The sequence below is a fragment of the Clinocottus analis genome, unplaced genomic scaffold (genome assembly GCF_023055335.1).
Source record: "Clinocottus analis isolate CAN_PGR_092001 unplaced genomic scaffold, fCliAna1.0.p SCAF_15, whole genome shotgun sequence".
NCBI classification, from domain to species: domain Eukaryota; kingdom Metazoa; phylum Chordata; class Actinopteri; order Perciformes; family Cottidae; genus Clinocottus; species Clinocottus analis.
In genome coordinates this window covers 7,166,441-7,186,787 of record NW_027175876.1, presented here as the reverse complement: position 1 = coordinate 7,186,787, position 20,347 = coordinate 7,166,441, and the positions used below count along the sequence as shown (strand labels likewise).

General features: G+C 40.2%; 3 protein-coding genes across 6 annotated transcripts; 1 reads left to right on the top strand and 2 right to left on the bottom strand.

Annotated features, from left to right (window-relative positions):
- Positions 1 to 69: 69 nt before the first annotated feature.
- Positions 70 to 3,772, top strand: cep57l1 (centrosomal protein 57, like 1). 3 transcript variants are annotated; one of them, XM_068577033.1, is made up of 12 exons: positions 70 to 321; positions 818 to 898; positions 1,013 to 1,184; positions 1,288 to 1,476; positions 1,562 to 1,677; positions 1,948 to 2,061; positions 2,145 to 2,222; positions 2,412 to 2,501; positions 2,595 to 2,669; positions 2,790 to 3,052; positions 3,138 to 3,282; positions 3,438 to 3,772. In XM_068577033.1, the coding sequence occupies exons 1-12, from the start codon at positions 301 to 303 to the stop codon at positions 3,639 to 3,641; spliced, it is 1,548 nt and encodes a 515-aa protein (XP_068433134.1). In that variant the 5' UTR covers positions 70 to 300; the 3' UTR covers positions 3,642 to 3,772. The 3 variants fall into 3 exon arrangements, with proteins under 3 accessions (XP_068433134.1, XP_068433135.1, XP_068433137.1); XM_068577034.1 differs by lacking the exon at positions 70 to 321 and adding an exon at positions 379 to 494; XM_068577036.1 differs by lacking the exon at positions 70 to 321 and adding an exon at positions 531 to 703.
- Positions 3,773 to 8,109: 4,337 nt separating this feature from the next.
- Positions 8,110 to 16,504, bottom strand: cd164 (CD164 molecule, sialomucin). Its single transcript, XM_068577403.1, has 6 exons — positions 16,306 to 16,504; positions 15,626 to 15,697; positions 11,350 to 11,418; positions 10,899 to 11,000; positions 10,550 to 10,630; positions 8,110 to 10,443 (listed from the first exon to the last, which is right to left on the bottom strand). The coding sequence occupies exons 1-6, from the start codon at positions 16,373 to 16,375 to the stop codon at positions 10,283 to 10,285; spliced, it is 555 nt and encodes a 184-aa protein (XP_068433504.1). The 5' UTR covers positions 16,376 to 16,504; the 3' UTR covers positions 8,110 to 10,282.
- An 815-nt stretch (positions 16,505 to 17,319) lies between these two features.
- On the bottom strand, positions 17,320 to 20,249 carry ppil6 (peptidylprolyl isomerase (cyclophilin)-like 6). Of its 2 annotated transcripts, XM_068577696.1 has the most exons (8): positions 20,120 to 20,249; positions 19,940 to 20,035; positions 18,953 to 19,141; positions 18,628 to 18,690; positions 18,279 to 18,426; positions 17,846 to 17,905; positions 17,592 to 17,727; positions 17,320 to 17,496 (listed from the first exon to the last, which is right to left on the bottom strand). In XM_068577696.1, exons 1-8 carry the CDS (start codon positions 20,195 to 20,197, stop codon positions 17,385 to 17,387), a joined length of 882 nt encoding a protein of 293 aa, XP_068433797.1. In that variant the 5' UTR covers positions 20,198 to 20,249; the 3' UTR covers positions 17,320 to 17,384. The 2 variants fall into 2 exon arrangements, with proteins under 2 accessions (XP_068433797.1, XP_068433796.1); XM_068577695.1 differs by having other exon boundaries at positions 17,320 to 17,727.
- Between the last annotated feature and the right edge of the window lie 98 nt (positions 20,250 to 20,347).

Here is a 20,347-nt window from a genome sequence, read left to right as displayed (position 1 = left end):
GTTTACGTACACCATTTGAACAGTCTCTCACGCTCAACTACTCAACTACTTGAAAAGTGACGTACCACTGAGGGTTCAGGGTCTGAGGCCTTCGAGAGGACCGGACCGGGCCCATGGAAGGACGCAGTGCGCAGGCGGAACCTCCGTCGGAGGGAAATTTGAAAAGCCCGGACTGCCTGATGTGACAGGAAGCGTTCAGGACAACAGAGCAGCTCTAATACCTCCGTTAGCCTTGGAGAATATTAATATACACCAACGCATGATTATTTCAGAAACTAGAACCAACTTCAATGTCACAAAATGGAGTCGTATCACGACCAGGTAACGTTCGCAAATCCGCCGTTGGCTGCGAATGTGCCTCGCACGTTAGCTTTAAGCTAGCCTTAGCTTTGTTTACCTCCGTTGTCGTCGCGAGCCGCTAACGTTAATCTGGTTATCTGTGGGAGCGACACGGTCTTTTTACGTTACGTTGATCCGGCTTCACTTACGAAGAGGTCAGTTTTAAAGGGCGTTACTGCTCTATGCTAAGATAATGCATTATCTTCGCGCGGTTTGTCAACAAAATTGTTTGTTTTTGTTTTTGAGATGAAGCTTTTATGAGGTTAACAGTGGGTTTGTGGAGAAAACCGCCTCTTGTTGCATGAAGCTGCTACTCTTGAGTACAGTAGAATACGTAAAGGATTAATTGGTTGGCTTTCGTCAGGTAGTTTACCAGTTACCACTAGATCCTTCACACGGGAGTGACTTTTTCTGTTTCCAGCGCCACATATGGAAGTCATGTGAATTTCAATTATTTTCCTCCCGTTTTTGTCTGTAGACTTTCGACTCACCCTCAAAAAACAGTTACATCGGGAGCTATTACCAGCCTCCAAACAGGATACTACCAACAGCAAGACAGGTAGTTTACCAGTTACCACTAGATCCTTCACACGGGAGTGACTTTTTCTGTTTCCAGCGCCACATATGGAAGTCATGTGAATTTCAATTATTTTCCTCCCGTTTTTGTCTGTAGACTTTCGACTCACCCTCAAAAAACAGTTACATCGAGAGCTATTACCAGCCTCCAAACAGGATACTACCAACAGCAAGACAGCTTGAGTTCCCTCTCTACTCATCCAGCAGCATGGACCCACAAATGAACAGCCCTCAGGTGTCCCAGACCAAACTTAACATTGACAGCACAGGTATGGCACAGCCATTATTTCCATCTTCTTGCCTCATTACATGTTTTTGTTATGTCCACCTGCTGTCCACCAGGTATTCCTTTTCTTGTTAACTCTTCTTCAGCTGTTGTTGATGCACTGAAGACCCTCCAGGAGAAAATCAGGCGGTTAGAGCTGGAAAGGAAGCAAGCAGAGAAGAGCTATATTCAATTCTCCCATGATGCTCAGAGGCATAAGGAGGTTAAAGAGTCTTATACGGTGCCCAGTCGACCAGCAGCTGGCTTGCCTGTTACAGATAACTCTGGGAAGAAAAGTAAGTGATTGAAGCTGTGTTGGAAGAGGCCGATGCAAATGTATTTTCTGTATTTTTCTTCTAAAAGTAGTTTTTGTGTGTATAGTAACAGAGCTGGACTCAAAGCGGCAGTCTGCAGAGGCTCGGTGTAAGGTCCTGGAGAAGCAACTAGTCTACATGAGGAAGATGGTTGGAAATGCTAAGAAGGACATGGAGAATCAGGTAGTCCAAAGGCTTACAAACAAAAAGAAACACATGTTAGACCCTTAAACTATGGGCCTATATATATATATATATATATATATATATATATATATATATATATATATATATATATATATATATATATATATATAAAAATAAATATATATATATATAAAAATAAATAAATGATGAGTCTGTAAAACATGCTCAATATTTTCAAAACAACAAGTTGAATCAACAATGTATGTTTCTAAATTACCATATAATCTCTGTTTAACTTCGCACTAGGCTTTACTGCAAAACCAGCAGTCGTGCAGCTCAAACGCCCAATGTCAGCGAGATAAACTGGAGAAACTCGAATCAGATTGTCTCAAATTGAGTCGGACACAATCTCTGGCAGAGGTTATTCACAGTTTTTTCACACCTTTAATTATTCTAAACATCACTAGCTGAATTACATAATTTCAATGCTATTTGTCATTTAGACGAAGCTTGCCATTCTGGAGCAAAAACTGCTGAAAGAAGAGCATGAGCGTAAACTTGTGCAGGAAAAAGCTGACAAGGTCAGTCCACACACGCTATTTACAAAATGACACAAAATGTACATTTCCATCCATACATTTGACCTATTAAAGGTATCTAGTCTGTTTTAAGTTGCAGCACTTACTGTCTAATAACTGTGAAAGGCCAACAATGAATCTTAAAAAAAGGAAAAAAGACAGACTTAAACCCGGCTATTTCCATGTCCACAGCTCCAGAAGGACTTGGACATCAACCTTCGATTGCCTGTGCCACCTGCTGAAGAAATACAGTCAAACAAAAATACTAAAAAGACCAGGAAGGTACTTTTACTGATAAAACTAATTAATTAATTAAATAATGAGAAAAACATTTGTTTGCACACAGTAGTGATTAAAGCTGTCTCTTACCTCCAGAAAACCTCCAGACAGAATGAGCTGCCATCACCAAGGGGCCCAAGGCACAAACAAATGCCTTTTGTTGCTGGAACGGTAAGTCAATTCTGATGCTGTCCACCTACTCTAAAAAAGAAATTAAAAAAACATTATTATTAACTCTTACCTTTTTTGTTGATTTCCTTTTGATTCATTTAAAATGTCTTTCCGTTACAGTCGACAAGCCCGAGCCATTCCGTACACGCAAACGTACAAAGTATACTTCACATGATGAAGCACCATCAGCCCCAACTGTGTGAACGTGTGAGCACACTGCACCGATCTGGTTGTGGAGCCAAGAAAAGCCTCCAACGGGACTTTGCTTCATCTTCCCCCGTCTTTAACCAGCCTGACGGGGATGCCATACAAGCAGATCAGCACCTGGGCTCACTTTCTGACCTGCTCTTGGCTTTGCAGGACGAACTAGGACAAATGAGCTTGTGAGTAAGCTTCTTTTAATTATTGTTATTATTATTATTTTACACATTTAATAATCTGTGCCGTGTTTTTGTTTTTGTTTGTCAGCGAGCATCAAGAATTGGTGCAACAAATAGATGTAACCCAACATTGCAATCAGAGGCAGGATCTGCTACGAGAACTGGAGAGGTTGGTCACCAGGATCGAGGAGAAGGGAGCTCAGATCACGAAGCTGCGCAAACACGAGCAGACGGTGTGTAAAGCATCACTCAGTACAGTGGCAGGCTTTGTAGATGTGTGAAAATATTTAAGCATGTCCAGTGTCTGTTTATAGTGCCAGCTGATCTTCGTTCCGAATTGTGTACATAGTTTATGTTACTAATGTTGCTGTGTTTGGCTCCTTCACAGGTCCATAGATTGACTCAGAGGCAGCTATGTGCTGAGAAAGAAAGAGGCAAGATGAGTGGGATCAAACCACCCGTTCCCTCACTTGTTAGGGCTAAGAGTAAGGGAATGAAAGGTGGGACAACTCATAATAACCTGCAGCTTCTTAGAGAGACCCAGAAGTTCAGAACCGGCTTGAAGCAAGATGACCTCTACTGGGAAACATAAGGTTTGGGCTTTGATGCTCCAGCTGGTCAAACCGCAAGACTCCTTTTGGTACCCTACAGCCTATTTTTTCCCACTCTTCAAATGGCTTTTGAGACATTTTTAGTAACAAATAAAAAGAGGTAATGCACAAAGGGGTTGATAATGTTTTACTCCTTAAACCTATTAAGCAATAGGTGTTTGACTTGAATTACATTTTTCACACACAAATTGAAGGTGCATAGTTTATGAATCATGATCTCATCCTATCTCATCTCAAATGTAGCTGGATTCTTTTTTATATTTTCACATTCTAATAAAGCTTATTCTCTCTGCATATTAAACAAACAAAATGTTGTTCCCATTTTACTTCTGACAACACAAATATTTTATTTTCTCCAACACTTCACCAATAATTGTAATTCATATTTATAACCAATAGGTGGCAGTGCTCACACTATCTTTATTTTACAAACGTGAAGGCTTTCACCCCACCCACCTTATGTTGCATGTTTATTAATAAGACATAACGTTAGAATGTTGAGTGCAACATCAAGCGCCTCCTGTCTTGAGCAGTCTGTCATATAGTTGGACCAAAACGCTCTCTAAACTCTGTCCCAGCATCAGGCTGGACAGCTGAGTAAATGTCTCTCTGACCACAGGACGAACGGATGTGGTTTTTAATGCTGCGCACAAGTGGGAGGAACTGCTTTTTACCACAGGATTTTGCTTTTCCTCACTGCCAAAACAGCTACATTCTCTTAAATTCATCAATGATAGCTATTACTCTTCTTAATTGTAGACTGATCAGATGACAGGACACCTTTTTTTTTCTCTCTCTGTTTATTTGAATCAACCACTTTTACTGGGAGGAATAACCACATGCTGCCTCATAACATTCCGTCAGTATCTTCCCGTTATCAGGCTTTGGTTAATACCTCGGTTAATTACCAAGTCACATTTTTCTAATCAAACACTTTACTATACCACCAACTCTACAATTGTTTTCTCAGAAAATGTTATGATAAAAACTCAAAAAAGACGGTACAACTGCCCTGTCGGATGTTCTGGGTCATGGGAGTAGAAAACAGACGTTTGCTATTGTTTCGCTCCGCATTCAGCCCTTTTCAGTTAATTATCTAGCTAAAATGGCTTGGGTCTGGTATTCTTGGCATGACTCTGAGTTCACGGCATGGTTAAATGGACTGAGCTGGCCTATGAGAGAAAGAGACGAAACCTATTGCATTGTTTCGCTGTGCTCCCATATTAGATTACAGAGCATGACTGGACATGGAAATCAGGTTAGCTGAGGCAAGTCACGCCCCCTCCATGCACACATACAACTTCTCCTGACCCTGCATCTCTGATACCTTGTGACTGCACACCAAACTCTTTGCCTGGTGTGGAATAGCAGCAATGTGTTCGCAGAGCGTGTGTGTATATAGGAGGGCTGGGTAGATGCGAGTTTGTAAGGGCATTTTGCGGTGGCTGTGTATGAAGGATTTAACCCAAAATAGCTTTCATCTTATGGGGAAACGTGCATATTAAGTGTACGATCAATTTAAAGTTTACAGTCTATGTCCTTGAGTTATATGTTAACATGGTGATTGATTGAAAAGTAACCTAAACACAAGTTTGTTGGAAAAGTGAACTCATAGTGTGGTTGTCCCAAAAAAATTTCTCCCCTAAAACTCTCTTTGGTTCTGGTAAACTGTGCCAGCTGGGGACTCAGCCACTGGAAGAATAACAGTCTGCTCCACACAAAAACATATTGTACGCACCGATCTTGTTCAAGAATGTAGTCAACTGAGTGCACACCAAGGCAAACATGTGCACTAACATTAGAGCTAACTGCTTTTGCTACACCTTGCTGTGACCTCGGAAACGAACCATGTGTCCCGTCAGGAGAACACAGTGGAAAACACACAGTGCTAAAAAACAACAACTGGTTGTTCTGAACAGAAGGGTGATTTCTTCGTGTGTTCGGCTCTCCCGGACCAGTTTAGATATCAATTGTACATGCCAGCAGATAATGTTGCATGTTTGCTATAAACTTTGTACCCGTTTGCTGTTCAAAACATGGTTTTCTGAAAAAGCTGTGACAATACAGTGGACAATTGTGGGGCTTTAGTTTGTGTATGGCCGAAGGGGGGCACTAGTGTCACTAAAACCCTCGAGATGATCAGGTAGAGAAGTGACCCAACCATTCTGAACAGGTCTTCTCGTCACCCCTCATAACCAGTTAGGTGTTGTGAGTGTGTATTGTGAGGGATTTCTAGAGGCCTTGAGGTGAAAGTATGAAGTATGTCTTATGTGTTATCCCTTCAGTTATCTAATGACCCCTTACATTCATCTTAGAGGCCCATGGAGGGTCTCAAACCCATGTTTGAGAATCACTAAATTACCAGCCAGAGAATGAAGATTGAGGGTATTGAGGGAGTTCGGGTAGATCCAGGATGTACAAGATCAGAAATGCATGTAAATAAGAATCTGATTGCTAATTATATTGATGTTTTTTTCTTCCCCCAATCGACTCCAAACACGCTGACAGAAGAGCAGATTAATTTAACATTGGGGCGAAAACAAAGTCCCTAGCTTAGCATAAAGTGTGGATACACTTAGCATGACCTTCTGGGTACAAAATACACCTAGAACTATATTTGTTGCCAAATCGATATTCTATATGAAAATACTGAATATGGATTCACCTAAATGTTTCAATACTGTAGGTACAACTTGAATAGTTTGTTCAGCACTGCTTTGCTTTTGTTTTCGTCTGTAACACGATAACTCATTGACACACACACACACACACACACACACACACACAGAATTTGATCCGTTTTGTTGTCCAGGCAACTATCCATTCAATTGTAACCATGGCAATGGAGCCCGAGACCTGTCTGTGTCGTGGTGCCACTTGGGATTTGTCATGTAAATTACCCGCTCCGCGACAAGTTGACACTGGCTGTCGAATGAAAAAGGTAAAACACGGTGATTTGTTTAACAATATTCAAACTTTATTGGCTTTACATCGTCAACTAAAAAGGCAACACTAGAAAACAAGGCACAAAATGAAAAGGTTTGAGAAAGCAAAAAAAAAAAGAGCACAAAATAAGCACAGAATATTTCAGGAGGCTTTTTGGCAACTGCGAGCGTCTACATGTAGAGTCTGTGTGTGTGTGTCAAAGTGTATTGGGAGCAAAGCCAAAAATATCGTACCTACAAGAGCGATGGCCTTCGACATGAAAGGTAAAAGACACAACACTACAGTGTGTGCACATAGGAGAAAGCCAGGAAGGAGGGAAACAAAATGCGTTTTACTTGTTGCTCTTGGAATTAAACACTGCAAGCTAAAAACTGAGGAAAGCCCCTTCATGACCAAGCAAACTTAAAAACCTACTTAACAGAAAACAAGTCATTCAATAAAACAATTGAAAATTACAACCAAAGGGGACTTCAAGTCATCACATGGCTGTTTGCATTATGGAGGAAGCGTTGCAGTTATTTTATTTTTTTACAATGTGCTGGTGACAAGTTGTCCAGGCTACAATCAGACGCCATTTACTTTAAAACTATGCCACTCATTCGCTGGTTAAAGCCATTCCAGCAACATTTAAAATGCCTATAATTCTATTGTGTGATTGGTTGAAATGTAGGCACTTAAATGCTAATAAGGGCCAACCATTAAATACAAGATACAACTAACTTTTCAAACAAAATCCGCCTGGTGATCGCCTCGACAGCTCGTCGCTAGCAAATGCTCTGTGGGTTTGATGAAGAAGTTAAGGCCGAGCATGACAAAACACTTCAGCAGAATACAACACAGAAAACCACTTCACAGGGGTCTGAAAGTGCTGAGTCACATTATTATTTAATAGGTGTGTCGTATCCTTTAACAAACTACAACTATAGATGGGTATTAACTGAATAAGGCACTTTTCCTTAAGTGGTGCACTGTCTGAGTTAGTAACTTGTAGTTGAAGCTGTGGAGAGGCAACACAATGGACATCGATTGGTACGCATGGATACCGGAGGTGTTTTGACACACAACAAATGTCACCGTGTGACACTGTGTTCTCAGGGAATGCAGCTATCATGTTGAAAGCAGAGAGCAGTCTGACTGGATTCAGTGGTTATGCAGCATGCCACTCCACAGCTGGGAGTAAAAGTCAAAATATGTCTCTTAATTTGGGCGAAAGCTCTCCAAAGCTAAGGCGAAACTCTGGAGCCTTCTCGCCATAATCGAGTCTTTGGCCTGTACCCTAGTGCCACAAGGTGACTAGGTTAAAAGGCGTGTTAACGGTGAGCAGCAGGAAACATGTAATTCTATAATATGAAAGCCAAAACCAAAAAGGAAGAAAAAAAATAATTTGCACAGTCATCCATTTCTTGCGGCCCGAGGCCATACTTAGAACAAGGTGATTATTCATCCATTATCGAGTAAATATTCAAGACTGAGTATTTAAACAAGCATCAGATTTTTTGGGGGGGGGGGGGCTGAACCATGAACACATTTACAAAGACAAAGTTACAAAACAAAGCCTGCAAGTGCAATGCTCAATTTCCATGCCAAAACTGAGGACATTGGCTCAAAGCACGCTGTTTCAAGGCATTTTTTAAACTAGCATAGAAGCTAATCACAAATAATCAAGTGGTTTTAATTGTCATAAATCCTTAGGAGAGTATGCTATGAGAGAAAAAGTCCCCACTTCAACCATCCAGCATGCGATAATGAAAAGAAAGGATTTAACAAAAGATTTTTGACACTGACGAGCAAAATATACTGATAAACACTCCTTCATTTAGCCTTTCCTCAAGTTGAAACCCAGAAGATTTATAAAAAAAAAAAAAAAACAGGACATGGCTATGTACAGGAGTGACAAAATGGAAAGAAATAAAATCAAACAGTTAGCAGCAAGCTAATTAGAGAATGTGACAGGATCTCCAGCACAGCTACTTAGTTGTTGCAGTTCTGCACTTCACTCACAATCCTCTCATTTATACGGCAAAGTCAGAAATCAGAGGTGCAATGTTTATTTGAACAAACAAACAGTCCAACATTTTCACCTCAATGCACTCTCTGCAATACTCAAGTTTTTAAATTAAGCCCAATATGTTTGCCATTTCTCAAAAAGTTACATTCCCTGATTTTAAAGCACCCAACAGCAACCCAAAGTGTCATGCTTTGAAAAGGAGTTCTAAAACATAAATAGTGAGGTGGGAAGGATTTTGGAGAGCTGTATTGGGTGCTACAAAAAGAGAGAGTACTTTTAAAAATTAATTTATACAAAGTCGCCAGTGAGAAGACCATAGGTTTCATGTACTGAATACAGTCCTCTACTTTATAGGGAAAAACTTCAATCTCCATCGATCAAGGCCCTCAAATTACATCTCTTCACTCCCTTCTTCAAAATAAAAGGCTCTTCAGTCCAGCTGGGATACAACGGTTCTCACCAATATCAGCACAGCGATACCGCTTCTTTCTTAAAACCAAACTAATGACAACACTTGGGCCTCAACCAGGAAGACTCATCCTCTTCCTTTTCTCTCTTTAAGTCATACTGGACATTAAAGGCACTTTACTGCTATCACTGTCCACATCAAGAAGGTGCATGCTATTTTCTTTATCTCCCCATTCTCCATATTAAACATTATTAACACTTATTCATTAATATTTCTGAAATATTCTGCAGTCTTTCATTTGGGTCCACAGGCCCTTTTTGGCTTCCCCAACAGAGATTTTGGGCAAAGAGCCAGCTCCATGTTCGCGGTAGGAGTGGGAACATTTTAAAGTTGGTCAAGAGGAAATAACTGGGAGATTAAAGAATGGGAAATTAACTTGATATGGGATTTATTGCATTGATCTGCTCTACTGGTAGTTGCTTTTTGACCTTTGTTTTTACAGCTAGTATTGAATAAAAGACTTCCCCGGTCAACAGCCGAAAAAGCACTCCTAAATGCCATGGGAGACACCCAGATTAGACTGTTTACCAGAAGGAAGGCTATTTGTTTTAGTCCGACGTCAGATGATTAGGTGTTGCTTTTATTCCCCACCACTTTTACATCATGTATAAACACATGCACACGACGCAGCTGCTCGGGGGAACCTACCCACAATTAAACAGGCTAAAAGCAATACTGAATCGTCACAGTCTGTTTAAGAACCGCTGTGAACTCAAACAGTGTTTCCAATTCCATTTACGGAATGTACATGCTACCAGTTTGCAGCTGTACTACTCCTGAGCATCAAAAGGAAAACTACTTTGGGTACATGACTAAGTCTTAACTCTCATGTGGTGTATTTAATTGAGGAGGCCATGAAGATGGTGGCTGTAAATAACACAAAGCCCCCTCAATTCGCTGGAAAATGTTTCCCACTGAATAACTAAAAGCATGATAGAGGTGGGGGTAACTCCCAGATTATGAGTATGTGTAGTTGTACTAGTTCATTTACCATACATACAGGCCTGAGTGTGTGTGTGTGTGTTAATATATACTACAGCAGCAGGGCTAATGCAGGCCTAAACCACAAGTGGCACAAACATCAAAGATGTAGAAAACCTGCTTGAAAACACTGTTTGAGTCCATCGCAATGCCGAGTGGGAAGTCTTCTCTGCAAGCTCCTAGTTAGTGGGGATAGGTCGAGTGAAAGTCTGGCTGCTTCAGAGGGTGTGGTAGTTGCGGTCCTTGGACTTGCAGAACTTGTAGATGAAGAAGATCACAGCCTGCAGGCCCAGGATCAGCACTATTCCACCAATGAAGCTTGCAGCGTCGAAGGTGTTCTTGTGAGGGGAAGGAGAGGGCGCGATCGTGCTGGGTCCAGCTGTGATAAAAAGGAGAATAAGAATTCATTATTGTTGTTCATGCACATTACAGGACGGATTTGAAAATGTTTTTGCTCCTTCACAATGTCAGAATCGTTCACTGACTTGAAGTCGAGAATGGAGCCGAAGAGGTGGAGCTGTTCCCAGTGGGAGTGGGAACAACGGTGGAATTCGTCGTTGCATTGGCTGTAATGGGAACAGTAAGAACACAACCATTAACTTTTACACTGTTAAGATTTGCAGAGGGGGGTGTTGATTTCATTCAATTCTTAAAAGTTACAACTTTTTTTTTTTTTTTATAAACCACTTCGTATTTATTTATTTTACTTTCTCTACCTGTAGTATTTCTTTACCATATCTCAACAAAACGATTAACAAGACCACTTCAAACCTTAAATGCTGGACAACAAGGACGACAGCGGGGTGCAGCAGAAGGTATTAGAGGACTGGTTACCTGTTGTAGGCGGAAGGGTTGGGACCGAGATGGTGGTGGTGACAAGAGGGGTAGTATGGGAGGGTTTAGTGGAAGTGGGAGATTCTGTAGAGGTATTTGTAGCTGTTGAGATGGACAGGAAACCAACACAGAGACGGGGTAAGAGGAGGAAAGCAAACAACAAAGGCCATAAAGTGCACAACGCTCCCATATCACTGCAACTGGGCAGGTGAAATTTGTCTTTTTGGACACAAACAAAGCCAATAGAGACAGAGACAAAGTACTGAGACGGACCATTAACTGAAACCTCAGTCCAAACGTTGCCAAACCCGCACAGAATCTGCAGATTTTATAATGTGTTCCTTTCTGTACAAATATCAAGTCTGTCCGATCTCCTCGGGTCTAAAACAACATGTTAATACCAAATGTTCATTTGCGATCTGATATTTACAACCACTGTAACGTGAATTACCTGAGCAGATGGCTTGGGTGCAGTTCTCAGTATTCAGCAGAAGAGTTGTGTTGCGACAGCCAAGGGTTGCTGTAAGAGACAAAAGTATAACAGATTAAATACCTGATTTGTGTTCTGGACAAATTTCCCCAAGTTTCCCCAAGCGACTAAAGTAATCACATAGGCATCCTTTCGCCCTGCTAAGTGCAGAACGCTTAGATATTTAAAAAAAGAGCAACTCTGAAATCGGTTGTGCATGCCTTTTTTATTTATCCGACCTCTATCTGGCAATATAATATTATGACTCAAATCATTTATGTAACGTACAATTATTTAATCAAATATTTTAAATGAAAAATATGTATCTGCAAAGTAAATTGTGACAAAAAAAACAAATAAATTAAATTCCCTTTGAAATATATAGTTAGTATCAGGAGTAGATGTATAAAGTACCAGAAATGATTAAAATACAAGCACATTATAATTATATTTGCATTTAGAACTTCAGTAGATTTATTTAGTTTGATTGAAGACTTGTTAATAATATAGTTCTTTGTCTTCTGAATGTTCAGTTGGTTGACTCATAGTTTGATCATCGAGGTGTATTCTACTTTATTGCAAAATCGGATTATTAATTAACCACGACAGAAAGGGACTTTGCCTCGCCGTAGAGTCGTGCCCGTCCAAAATACTTGACAAGACCTCTGCGATTTAGCTATTATTACTATAATTTGACTAAATTACAGAGAGGATTAACTATAGCAAAATGAAAATCTATAACGTTAAACAACACAGACTTCTCTACCAGTTTGTTTGGTTCCTTTAATGGTCCAACTCAGCCCGTGTCACAGTGAGGAAACCATGAGTCACCTTGTTGACTATAGATGCTTTTCACGCCCAGTTATATCACTTTACGACTAAAAATGCCACAGTTGTTCACGTTCGAAACTAAAAACCTTACTTATTTCATTACACACTAGCTGCTTAGCAATGTTTTACATGTCAGGATCCAATTTTTGGACACGGATTCAGTGATGCCTTCACTTGCCATTTCCAGGTTTGAAAAGCTGAGGTAATACTGAAGTGGAAAACATATTTCTCATAATGCTTTAATCATAACTGCAGTGGCAAGGGACACCCATTATATGCCCCTCACGCTTATCTTTGTGTTAAAAAAAAGCTCTTGAATTTGTTTATTGTATGAGCATATGGGGGCGTTATCATCCTGGCTTACAGGAACATCATAAAAGAAACCGTGTCTACTCGATGTCAGGCACCTGGTGCTGTAAAACGCCTTTCTGCACCTTCTTTGCTTGTAATACTATAATCCACAGCAACCAAAGTAACAACTCCCGCCAGATGGCTGCCCATAAATCGAAGATACGGCAATTTTAACAGTAAGGCTGCAGCCATTGCTGAAATGATTTTTTGGCTTTTTCCAAATAGGGTAAAAAATGACTCAGCGGCCTGCATTACGTTCTCCACAGCTCACAGGGACATTTTGGAGCAGGTCATTGCATCTTTGTGCACTGCCCTTGGAGACTAGCCGAGTTGACATTGATTTGTTTGTGGAGCCCAAGATGTAAAGTATCTGTTTGACTGTGTCGCTTCTCTGTTGGTTCAATTACATTGAGGCCATGGTTGTGTTGTATTCAGTAGCTAATCTACTAATCCACCGTTGTTTCTCTTTGCCATTGCAGCTTGTTTTATGTGTGATCTCAGCATTTTCTGAACTGCTACCTAACAATATTTAGCGGTTCTGCCTCGACTGATCAGGAAGTACATTTAGCACAAGAAATAAGATCATTCATTCATCTTAAACTCAGAAAGTGAAACCTTTTAAAGCTGGAGACTTAATGACTCACTGAATTTCAAACTGTATTTTAGTAACATCAAAGATCATTCTGAAAGTGTTGGCTGCATCATTTTTAACACTGTTTATGTGATCTGACACTGCGACCAATGTATGTCGAAGCATGTAGGAAGAGGGTTTTTTTTTTTCCTTCACTCCCTAGTAGGTCACTCAGGACTGTTATCTCGCAGGCAGCTGTGAAAGGTAGGACTGACTCTCACCCTTTTCAAAAATGGTGACATCATCGTCACCGCTACAAGGCACATACACAGTTCACTCAAGCTAAAAGTGAGAGTAAAAGCCTCATCATGTCACAGAAAACAGAGTCTTGGTTAAAAGCACTCAACTGCCTTGTCACAGACTACAGCCTGTACTTGGAGACGCTACACAACTTGCGTGTACACGTGTAAAGTTTTTGAGCGTTTCAACACTAGGCTGCAGGGAAATATGTCTCTGACGCCAAAGGCTTGTTTAGACAAATTCCCTAAACCAAAGATAAATAGGATAATGACACTGTGGTAGCAGTATTATGCTGCAATTCAAATAAAACCATATCGTCTGTCCAGAGCTGACCTTTCTGTTTTTGCTGAGTTCATATAAAATAGGTTATCCATTCCGGGGCTTTACTTGGTGTGTGTGCTTATGTTGTGTTTGTGAGCAGTTAGTGTTGTTCAACACTGTTGAGCCACCTGTATCCTGTGTAGTAGGCCAGTGCGAGTTGTGTTCGGGTGTGTAATAGCACTGAAGAGAGTCTGAGAAAAAGACACTTTTTCCATCACGAACACTATAAAAACAGGTCAAATCTCCCTGAAACTTTGAACAATTAACTCCTTATTGCAACGTAATATGAGAACATATCTCAATCTATTTGTTTTTTTGTGCTTGTGGGTTATTTTCTCATGTGCAATACATGTAATTGTAAACCTCACTTGGGAAATACAACAAGCTTATCTGGTCTCCCTTGGCTCCGAGAGGAGGTACATAATTGTCGCCTCACCTGTTCAACCGCCTAATGAAGGATTAAGTAATATGTCATTAGAGGGCCCTTCGGCATTCAGAAACAAAACAGTAGAGGGTGTGGGATCAACAAATCTCTGTACACCCTTTGAAAGATTGACAGCTCCGCATTGGTGAAATTGTTAAACAGATCCACTCCCATAGGAGGTAAAACGCTTGTACATGCAAGACCACCAACTAGTAATACAGTTAAGATTATTAGTTGTTCTTTGAGGCAAAAAAAGATCACAGAACACTTTAGCCTTGACCTGCACACCGAAGCATACATTATGAGAACAACATGTCACATGAAACTAATCTTTTTGTCCTTTCTGCACACGCTTTCCTTTAACTCGTGTGGTTATCTCTCCTTCCTTCTTTTCCCCAGCATGAGGAAAGAGCAGGCTTCCTGTCACACATCCCCAAGCTTCCTCTCCTGTTTATCTTCTACACAATCTCTTGAGACCTGTGTGCGTGTGCGCGTGTGTGTGCAGGCCAACATTGGAGTACTACCTTCTAGGGCAATGTGGTTAATTATCACAAAACCTTTTTTTTTCTTCACCTAGAAGGTTCAGCTTTTGTTCTACTAGGTTTTAATCAGAGGTTGACTGTAGCATTTACCTCACAAAACACTTTGCCAGCTAATCACACAATCTTATTCATATCTGCTGAATTAAATAGTGACAAATCTAAAATTTTAAAGATAGAACATTATGTCACCTGATCTCTGCTTTACTCATAAAACATCTTACCTCATTTCCTGACACTGATAACATGAAAACAACCAGCGAATAGAAAGCCGTCGGTTGATTTAGGAAACAATCTGTCATGCAGTTTTGTTATGGAAACTCAACTCTTACTGAATGATGAATATTTCAAAATCACAACGAGCGCACTTCCAAATTGGGTTGAAAAATACCACTGCAGCATATTTCTTCACATCCTCCACAGAAATTTGTCATACTCGTGCACTCGTGTTGAGACAGACATTTCCATTAACATAATGAAATTACACAACGGCGATACAGACATGTCGGCAAAGGCCAGCAAAACCAAAAATCAGGACAAAAGTATGGCGTGAATGTCCAAAAGAGATATAGCGTTGCCTCTCCTGCCCTCTCAATCCTCTACGATTAAATTGTTGTGGGAAGAGATAGTGAATCTATGCAATAACGAGACCTCTCACCCCACACAGCTATGTGCCAGGAATTTACCCCCAAACCAGCCTGGCCGTTGTTGTTGTTGTTGCCAGACGATTACGATACAGTTCGAGCAATAGGGAAATGGAGATGACATCATCTAAAAGTCAAGCATCCACTGCCATACATTCTCTCCATACCGTTGGAATCATGTGTCCAATCAGCTGCTGTTTGGGCAATTTAGGACACACAAAGACCAACCTGTGCCTCTCCCTGCACAACATGTTACACATTTATGACATATACTCACATGCTGTGCAGTTAACCCACTCGCAGTCCTTAGTGGTTACACATAAATCGCAGGACATAGAGGAACATTCATCTGCAAAGAAGCAATTCAACACATTTAGTAGTGGCATTTTATTGTTTAATGACAGTAACTTCCTCCTGCATGTGATGTGAATATTTAACTGTAACAGTCGCCTCCAGATGTGTTATACAATGGTGCTGCTAAAAAAAGGGGGGGAGAATCTAAGCGACAATAAATCTCAGTATTTTAGAGTAAGTACAATGTTGTGAATTTTAAAATGTGACACAGCAAAAAAATGAGGCAACTGTAAGCAGTTGCATAACAAGGTAAGGTGGATCCGGATCCACTGGTGTTAACGTGACACCTCCAGAAGTCAGTCCTGTGTGCTCTCATGGTCCACGTCATAAGAGAAACACCAACCAACAGTCGACGTGACAAAATGTAAATGTTCTTTAAACTGAAGCGTCATAATAATGCGTGGAAAAAAAACTGACAAGTGGCCAAAAAAAATAAATACACATTCATATATTTAATTGAGTAATAACTGTCAAACTAAACGAGCTGTCGGTGTAAAGACCGACCACGGAGGCACGCTGCGGACGTCAGTTGAAGTCAGTTGATGAAGCTAAAGGAGGGACGCGGCTAACCGCTAGCTCCGCAGCAAGAGGTCGCAAACTTACCTGAGTCCGTCGCGGCTGATGAGCCGATCAGCGCCAGAACCACAGTGAAAAACACCACTTTCGAGCCCATGACTGCGGACAACTTATCGCTCTCGCTGGTCCGACAGGAGGAATAAATGTATCTGAAGAGAAACGTCGAGATTTATACTTCGTAGATTTCACTACTTCCTCCTCGTCTTGCGTTTCTTGTCGTCTCTGCTGCTGCTGCTGCTGCTGCTACTCGCGCTAGCTCGCTACTTCCTACTTGACAGGTCATGTGGCACTTCTTTTTCTTTTTTTTGTACTGGGAGGAGTGAGAAGTGCACGTGAAGCTGCCACCACGTCAACTGCAAGAAGGCCAGAAGCTTTTTCATGATTTATCATTTACCAAACTGCGATGTGTCACTTTTATAATTGGCTGAGGTAGACACTTAGAACAATACCTTACCTGATGAAAAAAGTACACCTGTGACGCCAAACACTGAATATTAATACGCAAAAAATAACCTCTCACACACACACACGGTGTGATTGCCCCCCACTCCCTGAGACGCACTTCCGCACACAATGACATTTCAGTCTGATTAATAGGATATTTTAAAGAAGAAACAGGTTAATTTACCATTAATAATAATTTTGAGCCTAAAATTATATTTAACGACGAAGTTTCATCTGCTTGCTCCACCTCTTTGTCTTTCTTTTAAATTTATTGGCAAATATACTTTTTTGGCAAAGCCAAAGTTGTGCACATTACATGTTAAAGACAAATATGTTCAGTTCATCCCACCTCATCTACAGTATTGTGTTTGCATTAAAGAACCTACAAGTTTTAAACTCAATATATATTGTATATTATGAATATTGTGTATGTTGTTCGCCTGTAAGTATTGTGTGAGTAAATGTTGCTCTCAAAAACACAAATAAATTAAAATCATATTAATATATGCTGACAACCTGAAGACACAAAACATACTTTAATTATGCACAGTATAAACAGAAGGCTAAAGGTACATCCAAAAGAGACGCAAATGCCAGTTGTATGTATCTTAGGTTTATTTGATTTCAAGAAAAAAATACAAATAAAAATGTACACACTTAACTTAAAACTTCAACACACCACAATCTGTAACTTTACAGTCATATTTGGGTCTTTCATTGCAAGTCAGAGCTTCTTCTAATCTCCTGAGGATGTCGACACCCTCAACCACATGACTAGAATAGAAAATAAAGACATTAGGACTGAGCAAAACTGTATGAGAGACCTGAGATATTGCGGCATTGGGTAATTAAATAGGTGTGATACAAACCCAAAGGCAACATAGGTTCTGTCCATCCATGGTGTTGGCTGCAGGGTGATGTAAAACTGGGAGCCATTCGTATGTGGACCCTTATTGGCCATTCCTAGAGTGCCCCGTCTGGTGTGGGATATGGCAAAGCTCTCATCTCAAGGGAGAAAGGACACACTTTGAGGTGAATTTACGCTGAAATCTACTAATATACAAACATGCAGTGGGTTTTCATGGCAATACTGTTAAGTTGGAAAGTGTATATATTTTTTTACCTTCAAATGTCGGTCCATAGATTGACTCTCCTCCATCACCTCTACTTTCTGGAGAAATATCTGCAAAATTGAAAGATATATTATGTAATTATACCACAGTGGGACAAATTCACTTCCTCAATCTCACAATATTTTTGCTGACGACTTGAAGTGCTGTCATAATCTAAACATGGGTTGGGCTGTAATGAGTAATGTGGACAGGAAGTTAGAGAAATTCATTGCTTATTTCACTTCATGGAAACAGAGTTGAAAGTCCTATTACAATTTATTTTATATATTTCCCATCTCTCCAATTATGCATTACAAATGTAAATCAGATAAACTACATTGATGCTGACGTTGGACTATACAACTCTGTTCTAATTGTTTTTAATTGGTATGTTAAAATCAGCTACCTGTTTTTAATATTGTTACTGACAAATGTGGACCATACCTCCACCTTGCACCCAGCCGTTAGGCACCACACGATGAAACATTGAGCCCTTATAGCAAAGTGTGAGGCCGCTCTGCGACAGACCTCGCTCTCCTGTGCACAGAGCCTCAAAGTTCTTTGATGTCTTTGGACAAACATCTGAGAACAGCTGAGAAGAGGGATGACAATGTGCCTTGTTAACATGTTCCTATTCTGTAATGCTAATCAGTTTCTTGTATTAGCAATTTTAGCAATACCTATTAATTTTCTGTCAAACTGGGTTATGAAGGTTATTTGCTAAAGTCAGAGGTGTCAGGTAATGCAGGTGGTATGTGCAAGCAATGTGACACTAAATGAATGTGTGCCTCACCTGAAACAATAACTTCCCCACGTCCTCTCCTGCTACTTCAATGTCCATGAAGACAAACTGATGCTGTAAAAAAGTTACCGACATGTGTATTTGTTTTATTTTAACGTTTCAAGGTCAAAGAAATATGAAGAATAAATTATTTTTAGAGAACAATATTTATCAAGAAGCGCCACTAATGACTGCAACTGTGACGGAAGCTTTATTTGCAAATGTTCCTCTCATGTATAGATGTCAATGATCCTGATACCCACCACTAATAGAAAATAACCTTTGATCTATATTTCTTTAACCTACATTTTTTTGTGTGTCAATGGTGTTGACTTGCCCCATATTTCTGGAGGTGTTTGGTGTAGTAGTCCTCAGTGAGAGCCATATAGAAATCCTCTGGCTGTGTTAAAGAGAAACTCCACTGATTCTCGGCCCAGCAAGCGAGATCCTTCTCATTCCCAAGGAGAAGGCCATTCAGAAAGCACATCAGACTGCTGGAGTACTGCCACACGTCACCGCGCAGCTCCTTGAGTCACAAAGGAGTGAACAACAGATGTGTTGTGATTCAGCCTTTCAGAATAACCATAACGTCAGCAGCGCTGTGTTGTGTCTGTGTGTTTAGCTGTAGAGCATCATAACCCTCAGCGAGCAGCTGCAGCTTACACAATCTACAGAAATGGTGGAAAGTAACACACATATTTAATCAACAATTGTTGTTTACTTTACTTGAGTATTTAATGTATTCATATTTGGGTTGTATATAAGACAATAAATTGCAATGCCCAGCAGTGTACAAGATAAATATAATGAGCTCCACTTACAACATTTGCTGTCTTTTATTACTGTTTTTTTTATTGCTTATTTGCTTATTTCTAATACTTGTTTTGATATTAGTTTCTTTTTTATTAAGTCCCATTTGCACTTCACCCTCTGCTGCTTAACTTTTCCCACTGCAGAGATAATAAATAAAGAATTATCTTATCTTATCTTATCTTACACAATGCACGATTTATAGTCATATAATTTAATAATAATATAAATACCCAGTAATGCAACACTGACACAGGCCATACTTCTGTCTAATATGTGGTTGCTCTTGAAGTATATATTTTTTCTCCTTACAACACTCAATCCCTGCAAGGACAGCAGTTTTGCTCTTTATGTATGGATGTCTTTATTTAACAATCTGAAATACACAAAATACGGCAAAGGTCCCTATTGTCTCTGCTTTAGAGTTGAAGAGTTACTAAAAGTGTATTACATCAATTTGCAGCCCAAAAACAATTTGCTTGATGGTTGGATTTTAAACGAATTGACGACTTACCCTTTTCTTTTGGGACAGATATGTGTGCCAGTCGAATTCCAGTAGTGGTAGAATTTTTGGATCAAGAAATTCCTTCGGAAACTTCTGTTTTAGTCCCTGTTTTGCATAATCAAAGGATAAAAGTGTTAATAACGTTCAGGTCAAAATATGCCAAATAACACGAAGAAAGTAACACTTTACCTCCGCAATACTTCTGGCAACACAGAAGTTATGGTATTTGATTAAGCCGACAATTTCGAGTTGTAATGTTGAGTCCATTGTTGAAAAAAAAAAACGTCTTCCGTCTGAACGGCCTGAAGACAGGAGCCTGTCTCCATAGCAACGGGCATTCATAGGCGCGTTAATATGACGTCCACGTTTCAAAAAGTCTGGCTTCGACCGACTTCAAGAGACTGTTTCCTTTCTTTC

Coding starts and splice junctions, on each gene's coding strand:
- ppil6 (XM_068577695.1), bottom strand. CDS start 20,197: ATGGACTCAACATTACAACTCGAAATTGTCGGCTTAATCAAATACCAT. Junction 19,142..19,939: donor ATCTGTCCCAAAAGAAAAGG/GTAAGTCGTCAA, acceptor TTGTGACTCAAG/GAGCTGCGCGGTGACGTGTG. Junction 18,691..18,952: donor AACACCTCCAGAAATATGGG/GCAAGTCAACAC, acceptor ACTTTTTTACAG/CATCAGTTTGTCTTCATGGA.
- cep57l1 (XM_068577033.1), top strand. CDS start 301: ATGGAGTCGTATCACGACCAG. Junction 2,670..2,789: donor TGCCTTTTGTTGCTGGAACG/GTAAGTCAATTC, acceptor TTTCCGTTACAG/TCGACAAGCCCGAGCCATTC. Junction 3,283..3,437: donor TGCGCAAACACGAGCAGACG/GTGTGTAAAGCA, acceptor GCTCCTTCACAG/GTCCATAGATTGACTCAGAG.
- cd164 (XM_068577403.1), bottom strand. CDS start 16,375: ATGGGCTCGAAAGTGGTGTTTTTCACTGTGGTTCTGGCGCTGATCGGC. Junction 15,698..16,305: donor ATCAGCCGCGACGGACTCAG/GTAAGTTTGCGA, acceptor GCTTCTTTGCAG/ATGAATGTTCCTCTATGTCC. Junction 10,631..10,898: donor AACCCTTCCGCCTACAACAG/GTAACCAGTCCT, acceptor TTCCCATTACAG/CCAATGCAACGACGAATTCC.